Raw genomic sequence first — 12,500 nt, forward strand, 5'->3', positions numbered from 1 at the left:
TGTGAAATGTCTCTGTACATAGATGGCTCTGCTAGTGCTTAGCTATAAAGGATTTCACCTTTCCTATTTATAGTGCTATAAATATAGATGGTGTTTTTTTTTTTTAAACATTATAATTACTTTAATGTTATAAACATTAGCAACAGCAAAATAAGATAACGTTAAACAAATTCGTAAATCGATGAAAAGGGTCGAGACAGTGATTTACTGTGACTTAGTACAAGTGTAGCCATCTATGTGTAAAACCAATTAAACAAATACACTCACAATGGGCATGTCATGTACGTACATGTCATGCCCGTCGACAAGGGGTTAATTACATACTTGTATATACAATACGATACATAGAGAGAGACTGGATTTCCCTCCCAAGCCACTCACCTCGACCTTGGCACTGGCCTTCTTGACCTGGCCCTCTGTGCTGGCGAGGCCCCCCTCAGTGCGCGCCACGCCCACCATGCGAGAGCCCTCCCCCAGAGAGGCGCCACGCCCTCGCAGATGGCAGCGCCCAGACCCCGAGAGGCGCCCGTCACCAGCACCCAGCAGACGCCCCACGACCCTTCCGTTCCGCTCATCTGAGGAAGGAGAGACTTAATGACTGATTGCCACAGGTTGTTGCGTGTTATCGTTAGCTGCTTTGCTGTCGCTGGCTGCCTTGCTGAGTGTTACTGGATATTTGACAGTGTCACTGCTATGTCACTGCCGGTTGAGTCCCACTGTTGTTGAGTGAGTGTCACTGCTATTTGACCGAGTGGCACTGTTGTATGACGAATGTCACTGCTGTTTGACTGTTATTGGATATTTAAATGAGTGTCACTGATTTGACTGAGAGTCACTGCTGTGTCACTTCTGTTTGACTGAGTACCACAGTCGTTTGAGTGAGTGTTACTGCTGTTTAAGTGTCACTGGTGTTTGGCTGTTACTGGATGTCTAACACTGCTGTCTGACTGAATGTCACTGCTGTTTGAGTGTCACTGCTGTTAGATTGTTGCTGGATATTTGACTGAGTATCACTGCTGTTTGAGTATCACTGTTGTTTGACTATTACTGGGTATCTGAGTGAGTGTCACTGATGTTTGACTGTTACTGGATATTTGACTGAGTGTCACTGCTGCTTGACTGTGTCACTGTTTGAGTGTCACTGCTGCTTGAATGTGTCACTGTTTGAGTGTCGCTGCTTTTTGACAGACAGATATGCTATACAGACAAATAGATAGATAGACAGGGAGACAGATCAGACTGACAGACAGATAGATATGCTTGACAGACAAATGAACAAAGAGAGAGCTAAACAGATAGAGAGATATACAATAAAAAATGATTAACAGATAGATATGATAGACAGATTCAGATAGATAGATACATAGATAGACAGATGGATAGATAAATGAATGGATAGTCAGATAGGTAGATATGCAGACAGGCATAGATAAATAGATAGACAGGTAGGTAGATAGATGGATATGTTGGCAGGTAATAAGTAGAAAAATATTAACAAATTAGAGAAATATACAAGGTTGATAAACAGATCGATGGAAAGACTGATTGACTAATAGATTGATAGATAGGTAGATATGCAGACATAGACAGATAGAGAGTCAAATATATAGTTAGGCTGACAGATGAATAGATGGATAGATAGATACAGTACAAGCATAGTACAAACATACATATACTGATGGATATACAGGAAAGCAAAATATTGATATATATAGATACACTGGTGACGGCAACAATTCTAAATATAACACAAATAAAAAAATAAATAAAAAAACAGATAACGCGTCTAACAAAACTGGTTTCCCGGTCAGCAACATAAAAATATTTTAGACATTTTCGTATTCAAAAAAAAAAATAATAAATAAAATAAAATAATAAAATAAAAAATAAAAACAATACTCTCGCTTGTTCCTTTTCTTTTTCTTCTCGAGCAGGAAAAAGGGTTATCATGATTACACTATGACAGTGATAACGCAGATACCTAATATTACACGTGCATGTTTGAAGGAAATATGTAAAGATTGAAGACTTGTTAAAACACTCATCTTTTGTTCTTGTAAATAAATTAATTAAAAACTTATAATGTTTACAAGGAGAAACACTTTTAAAAAAACAATATAGGAAAATACAATGCAAGTCAGCAGTACCAAGCATGCAGAAGTCTTCGAATTCGGACAAAATTTCGCAATGGGGAAACGTGAGGTTCGTCAAAACACGTTCGATTCTCCTGAAAAACGACGACGGATTCGTGTTACTCATTATTCAAAGTAAAGACACGTTAATGACGGCAATGCATGCAACTTATTTTCGCCCGAGAAGACGGAGAACACTTACCACGCTCTTCTTCCTACTCCGGCTACCGCGGTACTGGGCAGGTTGGCGAGGTTAGTCCATACAGACCTTGAGCCCAGCTGCCCTACGAGGCTCCGATCCCAGTCCCTCTCCCCTCTCCCCTCTCCCAGTGTCACCTGCCTCCTACCCTCCTACCCTCTACTCCCCTCCCCCGGTATGGAGGACCTCACCCCTCCCTTATCCTCTTATCAAACCTCGCTCCACTCATTCCCACCCCTGGATCGCCCTCCCTCATCCCTCCCTCTATCTAGATCTCCCTTCTTAGCCTCCCTCACCCCCTCCCTGTACCGAGACCGCCACCCTACCCCCTGTGCTTCCCTTCCCGGTTCCTGGATTCCCCCCCACCCCCACCCCACCCTCCTCTCACCATGTCTCTGACCCACTTAATATATCGTCTCCCAGTGCCTGGAAGCTACACTGTTGCCTCGTAAAGCAAAAATACTTCAGATATCTTTACTTGTACAGTTCACAAACAAGGAAAAAATGACACATACACACACACACACACACACACACACACACACACACACACACACACACACACACACACACACACACACACACACACACACACACACACGTCCACGCACAAAAAAACAACTAATATTAATGATGTATCGACGTTTTCGTTTCTCTCGGAACGATTAGATTTGTTAGTTACACTATGCCTTCCCCTTTTTCTTTCGTATTTTCCTTATTATTTTTGTTTTTTATTGAGACGAAGAAGAAGCTGAAATGATAAGTAATAAATGATACTGACAGTAATGTAATGTTAATGATAAACGTGATCAGAATTATTCGGTAACTGACGGGTTTGCGATGATAATAATGAGGCAGGTAATAGGTTGGTGATGATAAGTGTTTGTTAAACTCAAGAATAAAGAAAAAATAAAGAAAACTAACTTAAGAATTCAATGAGGATAATGATTATATAGATGAAAGTTGGCGATAATAATATCATAAATGAAGGTTGCTGTTGACAATTATTTAATAAATGGCAGTGATGATGATTATCTGATAACTAAAAGATTTGTGATGATGATTATTGAATAGCTTACAGATTTGTGATGATGATTATTGAATAGCTTACAGATTTGTGATGATGATTATTGCATAGCTTACAGATTAGTGATGATAAGCCTTTGAAATATATTCCTTCGGACATATTACGTCGCCAACCTTTAAAATAAAACTTCGCCAAGATAAAAAAAAGAAAAAAGAAAAGTGATAAGGAGTAACAGCTTCCGGAAGGGCATCCGGTTACATCTCACAAGCAAGGATTTTCATCACCGCAGTCAACTCCTACAGAATTAAACAAAAATATTTATTGTGACAGTGATAATGGCAACAATAACAGTAATATAATAATGATGATATTAATAAACACAAGATTACAATAACAATAATGACACGCCAACACTAATGAGATGAAAAACAGTACTCAATAGAAAAAAAAACTAAGTACTTAAAAATAATAATAATAATAACGAGAGAAAAACACGAAAGAAAACTTCGAAAAACAGGTTTAATTTAAGGCTTATGGTTTCTCATCATACCTTGTGTCAACTGATACCTGAAATCTATCCTTTATTTTTTCTATATATATATACATCTTTTTTTTTTTTTTTTTGGGGGTGGGGGGGTAAGGGAGGGGATTCCCAGACTGCTCATAAGGAAGGAGGAACCGGTTCATATGTATATGTATTTTCTAAATACATATACATACCAGAAATAGGCTCAATTTTATCACGCAAACATATAATACTGCCGATACATACATACATACATACATACACACACACACACACACACACACACACACACACACACACACACATATATATATATATATATATAAAGAACAGAAACACGGTAAAACATACGAATATATGGCACAATACCTATAAAACTGCCAAATATACTTTATAGTTTTCTGCTTAGCAAAACGAAGAAAAAAAATCACAAAATCACCCGAATACATAATGATAAATACAAAAAAAAAAAAAAAAAAAAATGATGCATACATATCGGTCCAATGAAGCAGACAGACAAACAAAAAAAAGGAATAATAAATACTAGAAACAAGAAAAACCCGATTTTGGTAGCCATGGACAGCGGGACAGGATTTTTGTGCAGGTGGTGAATTCGCTGCTATTTTGAGCCACGCTATCTATGATTATTAAGTTCTAAAGGATAGAAACATGAAAAAAAAAAAAAAAAAATACTTGGCCCATAATCATTGGTAAATGCCCTAAGATAATCAAAATGCATGTCCTAAATTTTATTCGTATAGTAACTTTTAGCCCGTGGCAACTGCACCTTTGTAGAATTATGATAATAATATATTATTATTATTTATTTTATCATTGTGATATCGCAACCAGTGGGGCATCGCAAGACAAGCGTATTAGATTTATTCTACATGTATAATGCTGAAGTGTTACAAAATGTGAATACTTACATAAGCTTCCAAGTTCATGTAGAACCGGTAATAGAATAAATTATTATTTATATATTCATCTGCTAATGCGATTCAGACCAAATGTAGTGGTATCTGTCAAATCAAACGAGCTTTCCGTTTTCTTTGCACTTGATTGGTATTTTATTATCTTCCCCTCAGTTAAAGGGATAAATAAAAGGCCTTAATTCCGTTGACAAAAAAAAAAAAAAAAAAAAAAAATACAGATAACTCTATATATATATATATATATATATATATATATATATATATATATATATCTTACGACACTAGAAACTGTCGCTAATTTCATTACCCGGGCCTGCCAATGATCCTAACGCTGACGCCAAAGTCTCGATTCCACCCCTGTTCCTAAGAATCGTGACGAATCTAATTCTACTAAATTATCAACCACTGTATTACTGATATTACATTAAGAAATAGTAGTATATAAAAGTTTTTAGTTATCAACATCTTAAAATTACAAATAAAACGATTTAGAACTCCCGAAATCAGTTGAAAATGCGCGGGCCCCAAGCGCCTTCCATCACACTTTTTCCTTCCGTCTCTCAAACATCGGTTTCGGACGTCACATTCCTTTAAATATTTGGAATATGTCACTTTTTAATGACTGATATCAATTACATCTAAAAGGATACATGAGTTTACGCCTTCCTATTCAATTATGCGTAAACACGATTTAAACTGATTATGTAGAGATATAATATACATTTCCGTAATATTCTTTTGACCATTCAAACGCATTCAATAAACAAAACATGAATCTGAGATACTTTCCGATATGAATATTTTTTTGGCAAGAGCATGAGGATCTAGTGAAATGTTCACATGTTTTCCCATATTACTTAAGTATTGAGAAATACATACGTGTTCTTATATATATATATGCACACTCAGACTCACACTCACACTCACACTCAGACTCAGACTCAGACTCACACTCAGACTCAGACTCTCACTCAGACTCTCACTCAGACTCAGACTCAGACTCTCACTCAGACTCAGACTCAGACTCAGACTCAGACTCAGACTCTCTCTCTCTCTCACTCTCACTCACTCACTCACTCACTCACTCATACTCATACTCATACTCATACTCATACTCATACTCACACTCACACAAATACAATTAGTCTAGCACAAGGTACAATAATATCCTCATTAACAGCCTCATCATTGCTGAATAATACACCATACAGAGGATCATCAAATTACAGCTTTCCATTCTCTCCCCGCTTCAAACCAGGCAGAGGCGAGGCGAGGTGCACAGGAGTTTATATATGACTTCGCTCCTATAAATAAGGCTGGAGTCATAAGGAAAGGGCAGCACGACGTTACTTGACGGCGGGAATAAGACCTAAAATATACAATATATCGCACGAGAGTTCTTAAACCACAACCATGCAACAGCAATTTAATTCTATGAGGAAAATGATTTATGATAGAAAGTAACATTTAACAGGTACAGGATACGTGCAGGGAGATAAGCGGGTCTTACATATATTACTTCTTTTTAAACGGGCATCACAGGATAGTGAAATTTAATAAATATACCATTCAACTATAAACATTTATGAAGGAACAGGCAAAAAAAGAATCTGATAGAAAGATATATGACTATGATGCTGCTGTAGCGGATCTAAGGATTTTCCAGGCATTTTGGAGCTCAATAGATCAATATTGCGAACATGACACCAGTAGCAGAAGGGTTGTTCAGGCTCTGCAAGCTTCAGTAAGAACACATAAAAATATATGAAGAAAAACACACACGTACGTGATTTTTTAAAAGTCAAAATATGGCACTTAATTTCAGCTAGAGATTATTTATTGACAATTGTACCACAACCGTATTTACATCATCGTATTAAATCATTAAAAATACCTTCACATATCATCACCCTTCCATTGACTTAATTGACCACACCGAGGGGGGGAATCACCCTACCCCCCCTCCCGCCTTCTCCCCCACGTCCTCTCCAACAGAACAAACCACCAAAAAAAAAAAAAAAAAAAAAAACACCAACAATGGGATTTTTTTTTAAAATTCCGACGTGTGGCCCCTTCGTCCTAAAACCCGAAGACCTGTGCTTGCGTGCAGTGAATCGAAAGGGGAGTGCGTGCGTGCGGGAGGCGTGAAAATGAGCCTTATTAACCCACAGGTGGTTCCGTCCGTCCGCGCCGCCGGCCAATCACGAGCCGACAGCCTGCCGAAGAGATAACCTATAGACGCATGAACGAGGGCGCCGTCTTCGCGGGGGAGGATCCGTTCTTTTTCGGTCTAGGGGGGGAGGGTTAGGGGGTATTATTTTTGTTTTTTTTTTTGTTTAAGATGGGTTGTTTATTTGTTATTATTTAGTTGTAGTATTTTAGGTGTTTGGTAATTTTGTGGGGTTAATTGTTTGTGTTCCGGTTTGAGTTTAAGAGGATTGATGTGACTGTTGTGGTAAGGCATACGTGTCCTAGGGTGTTTAAGTGATTTCATTTTATCAAAATATCAAATGAAAAATATATGAAATATTAAAATGCTACAATCAGAGCTATCATTTAGACTGAATAAGAAGATGCAATGGAAATAATAGCCGGTACAGACCCAAACAAAAGCGCATCCCGAGAGGATCTCGAATCGCTTTTGTAAGTTCCGTGGAAAAGATCGAGTAACATCAACCGCAAGGAGTTTAACCATTTATATCGTTAATGTAAACAAGAACAACATGAATTCTGTCAAAGGAATATTATTATTGTTATTTTCCTTCGTAGTCGCATTCACTCTGGTAGAATGCAAAAAGGAGGTGAGTTGCACGCAATCTGGCTCGTATTAGGTCGCTAGTCGCAGAAGGAAACGGTGAAAAGAAAAAATAATTGATAAATTCCCCGGTGTTTGGTGTGTGACTGAACAGCTGATGTTGCTTGCTTTATCATTCTAATTTCCTAAGATAATAATTACTTTTCTCTTGTGGGGGTCAAGAGGTGAATAACTACTTTGGAAGGCCGTTTTATCTTAGCGTTTCTAAGGGTTAAAACATTATAGGTTTTAATAATAAGGTAATGGTATTCCTAGGCTCATGACATGTGAATTTAATAGATGAGAATAGGTATATTATTTGCGAATTTTAAATATGAGAATAAGATCTAAATTTTTTTTTATAAGGAGAGTAAACGTATGGCAAGTATATATCATACTGGTGATATATACTTGCAAGTATTTATCATATTGGTTAATGAGAGCGACGCACCCTCCAGAGACTATGTCCCAAAACTAGGCCAGCATGCGAACCTAAAAATGCAAACCTAGCCTTTCCTATATTCTATTAATTCTCTTTTTATTATTCTGATGTATTCTCTTCCTATATTGATTATTTGATTTATCAGCAAGTGTAGTTTTCCCTTTCTTTATGATAGTTTCTAGCTTTTCCTGTAAATATACATCTTAGTATTATATCTTGCGTAATTTTCTTATAATTAGTTTGTGAAGGAAATATCATATATGAAAAGTCTTGCTTTCTCTGATGTTCTATCCAGTACAAGCAAAATTTACTTTATACCATATGGGTGTGTGAAATTGAAACTATATCGAGATTTGTGAAATGCAGGTATTGAATGTGGCATTAGATATGTTTTTTTCAGATGACTTTTTTACTTAGTGTTAGGTGGCCATTACATTTATCAAAGCTTTTCATTATCTTGTCAGAGACATTTTTATTGATATTTACCTTCCACTGTAATTTCTCTCATATATATTAAGTGTAGATTTATTTAAAAGTGAATTGGAATATAATCATTTATATATAGGGATGATAAAGATATTTGGTGTATCTTTGGCATAGTTCCAACAATAATGCTGACTGAAAGAATTTGTGTATGAAGAGAATCTAGTAGGTGTTCAGAACAGGACTACAGAAAGATAGACAAAAATAAAGAATTATATTGTAGATCACTTTAAATTAAATCCACACTATTTTATATGTGCCACAAACTCTGTGGTTCTTGCTCTGAGAAAGACAAACAAATCTCTCTGTATTCAAACAAGTCAGTTTATCAACCATTGTAAATAACATGAAATATTAGTAAGCTCTATCTTGCCATAAATATGTGGAAATTTGGTGTCCCTGCTTGAGTGTAAAGCACAGAAGCCATGGCATTGCCTCATGCAGTTCTATTCTGGACATTTGTCTGGATTCCTCATCACCTCATATTTCATTGAAACCTGACTTTACTACAGTGACAACTATGGCTTTGATAGTTATGATGGTATGAAGTTTATGGAAAAGCTCAGATGAAAATAGATAAAAATATTGATGGTAATTCTTTAAAGTACAGATGCACTTGCCAGAGACTAAATTCCGAACTCCACATCACAAACTTTATTCAACAATCCTAGTTGCTATGACTTAAAGAGAGGATTGATAGGGGGCTCTGCTCCCTAACACCCCCTGGGGAAACCTCTTCACCTCGGAATGCACGGCAATATAGAGCTGAAACTTGGGAGCTCTTACTGGACTGGACTGTGAGCAGCACTATCCGTGATCATTTCCCTTTGTTTGTGGTGCTACCATTTGTGTTTGCAGGTTATTTCTTTTACCGACAACTTCCATATTTTGTCCTCCGCAAGAATATCATCATCAATTTGCTTAGCTTAATGTGTCTGTACTGTAAAGATTAACCATATTCATTTATACAATCCAGGGTAAAAGCTTAAAACAGGACTGAAACTCTCAGAGACAAAGTCCCCAAAAGAAACGACTAAATCCCATCCCAAACACACAAACTGGCATAAAAATCATAGTATGAGTCAAGAACTTCTAATCTCACAGGATTCAGCCCCAAACCAACCATTTATTGTATTTCCCAAGCTGGTGCAATCCCTTCATATACTTCAGCCCACACGTACTGATAAACATTTGATGAACATTGGTCAAGCCAGTTGTTGAAATATTAACCTTTGTACTTAATTAGTAAGCAGCTCGAAAGACTTGCCTGATAAATGTTACTAGCTTGCATTTGTATTTAAAGCTGGACTGTTGAAGATTACATTGATTATTTTCTGTCCAAGTCTGCTGTTATCTGTGATGGAAGTATTAGTTGTAATTCTAATCCAATAGCATGACAAGCTACAAGTATGCAACATGCTATGAAGGATGATGGAGAAATGGTGTTAAAAGAAGAAAGAAAGGCATTGAAACACAGGTACTGACCACACTACATTCAGACTGGATCCAGCTTGTAGGCCATGTAATTATTTGCACAAATTTTGCACAAGTTTTTTTTAAGGAAGTTTGAGAGAAGCGTCTTCTTACCTTTAATAGAATATATTTATGTTACCTAGAAAATCGAGGAATAATCGGTTAAAGCATTATTAAACTATGTATTATGCTAATTTCCAAAACTATGATGAAGAATCTATAGCCAAGGTATAGTGGCTACTTGACAAAATTTGGAGTCTGGCACTACATATCTGAATTGGCATGAAAGACTTTAAATATTTGCTACTGCTCTGAATCAAGTAATCTGGGCGACCTCCACACCCTCATCCGCTTGGCAGAGGGGACAACAAATCATCATGGAAATGTAACCTTTGTAGGAGCATAGTCTAACCCACACACTGTAGAGAGAGAACGTATTTTATCTTTCGGCATACAGTATTTTTTTTTTTTCTAGCTTTGAAATATAGGTATATTGGTGTCATTTTCTAATTTTCCTATTTTTAAAATTTGATATTGTTTTTATTTACTGTTTGTACAAGAGTACTACATCTGAAAGGAAGGTGATATATAAACATATTACAGTACAGCACTAACAGCTGTACTTGCTATAATATACCAGTGTCACAAGTGTAATGTATAACTCAAATAGCTTCAAAGTAATACCATATTTTAGTTAGGAAGTTAATGACATAAAGGTGTATATCCTGTAGCTACGCAGATAATGTGTGAATAGCTTTGGATTTCATTCTGTCTTTAGATACATGCAATTAATTTAAACCTAATGAACTAGATCGTTCTTGTTGTTCTTCTTTGTAAATCATGAATTTATCTTCTTTCAGCTTATCCTCTCCGAGCGAGTACAGCAACTTTCTGATGCTGGCTTAAAGAAGCCTGTATTAAGATTCAACAGTGAGAAGTTCCGACAGTATGTGAAGAGCACTCCTCGCAATTACTCTGTGATTGTCATGTTCACAGCATTAGCTCCGTCAAGACAATGTGGAATCTGCAGGTGGGTTGATTAACTAGACGTTTATCTTTGCTCAAATGAGGTCTTTGCAGATGAATTCTGCTGTGTACTCTGTTAGTTGATAATGTTAGTTTATTTATCTTTTTGTTATTTGTATCGTTACTGCATTGAAAAGGAAAAAAGAAAAAAAAAACAGTAACTCTGTATTAGTTGAAATAACAAATCGGAAAGTGTAGATATTGTAGACACTGAGGCTTGATTGATATTATTAATGACAGGCCATCTTTTTTTTTCTGTGTTTTGAATCCATACCAAAATATCTCCTAGTTTGGGACACAGATTTTTTAGTCGCCAGAAACTGAAAGGCTTTTTTTCACATATCTATTCACAAAATGCATTGTTGTTTTGAATTTCTATTATAAATCTGCATCTTCATTTCCATTCAGGTATGGTTTTAACACAGATTTATTCATGTGTCCCAGTTACTTTGGCTTGATAGCTAAAAAGTCATTAGCCTATCTGTTATGATATTGTGCATCCTCTGTCTGTAGATGTCCAACTGTATTGTAATCAGTGGATCTTATTGGCAAAGAAAATATTATTTTTTTTTTTTTCCAAAGATTGGTTGTGTTCACTTACTTCATCTTGACCCTTTACCAGACACTATCAGAAATACATCAAATTTGAACATTCAGTAATGGAAAGTGTGTGTGTGTGTGTGTGTGTGTGTGTGTGTGTGTGTGTGTGTGTGTGTGTGTGTGTGTGTGTGTGTGTGTGTGTGTGTGTGTGTGTGTGTGCATGTCTGCATGTCTGCATGTATGCAATTGTGTGTGTGTGTGTGTGTGTGTGTGTGTGCATGTCTGCATGTATGTAATTGTGTGTGTGTGTGTGTGTGTGTGCATGTCTGCATGTATGTAATTTTGTGTGTGTGTGTGTGTGTGTGTGTGTGTGTGTGTGTGTGTGTGTGTGTGTGTGTGTGTGTGTGTGTGCATGTCTGCATGTCTGCATGTATGTAATTGTGTGTGTGTGTGTGTGTGTGTGTGCATGTCTGCATGTATGTAATTGTGTGTGTGTGTGTGTGTGTGCATGTCTGCATGTATGTAATTTTGTGTGTGTGTGTTTGTGTGTGTGTGTGTGTGTGTGTGAGTGAGTGAGTGAGTGAGTGAGTGTGAATGCACGTTCATGTGTATGAGTGTGCGTGCACATGTGCACGTGTGTGTGTGTATGTGTATGTATGAAAAGGCTATTTTTGTGAAATGTCTCTGTACATAAACAAGTAAACTCACAATGGGCATGGCATGTACGTACATGCCATGCCCGTCGGCAATAGGTAAAGTAACATAAAAATTACCTTGCCTGGTAAAGGGTTATGGAATTTAGGAATTTATATATCCAATTATAAAGTAATTTTTTTAGTATGGAATTGTATCCAGAGTTAAGGATATTTCTCTTTTTCCCCGGTTTCAGACAAGCTCACGAGGAGTTCCAGTTGGTGGCTAAC

General features: G+C 36.9%; 2 protein-coding genes across 2 annotated transcripts in view; one reads left to right on the top strand and one right to left on the bottom strand.

Annotated features, from left to right (window-relative positions):
• Positions 1–575, bottom strand: part of LOC125046720 (sepiapterin reductase-like) — an 8,445-nt gene extending 7,870 nt beyond the window's left edge. Inside the window, 2 exon segments of the mRNA XM_047644618.1 lie at positions 382–479; positions 482–575. Of these exon segments, the coding sequence (XP_047500574.1) occupies positions 382–479; positions 482–575 (192 nt within the window).
• Positions 576–7,463: 6,888 nt separating this feature from the next.
• LOC125046775 (tumor suppressor candidate 3-like) overlaps positions 7,464–12,500 on the top strand; it is a 10,574-nt gene continuing 5,537 nt past the window's right edge. The window contains exons 1-3 of the mRNA XM_047644711.1: positions 7,464–7,620; positions 10,872–11,041; positions 12,467–12,500. The exon at positions 12,467–12,500 is cut by the window's right edge and continues 84 nt beyond it. Of these exons, the coding sequence (XP_047500667.1) occupies positions 7,543–7,620; positions 10,872–11,041; positions 12,467–12,500 (282 nt within the window). The 5' untranslated portion in view covers positions 7,464–7,542. The remainder of the gene's footprint in view (positions 7,621–10,871; positions 11,042–12,466) is intronic.

Source organism: Penaeus chinensis, chromosome 39 (genome assembly GCF_019202785.1).
Source record: "Penaeus chinensis breed Huanghai No. 1 chromosome 39, ASM1920278v2, whole genome shotgun sequence".
NCBI classification, from domain to species: domain Eukaryota; kingdom Metazoa; phylum Arthropoda; class Malacostraca; order Decapoda; family Penaeidae; genus Penaeus; species Penaeus chinensis.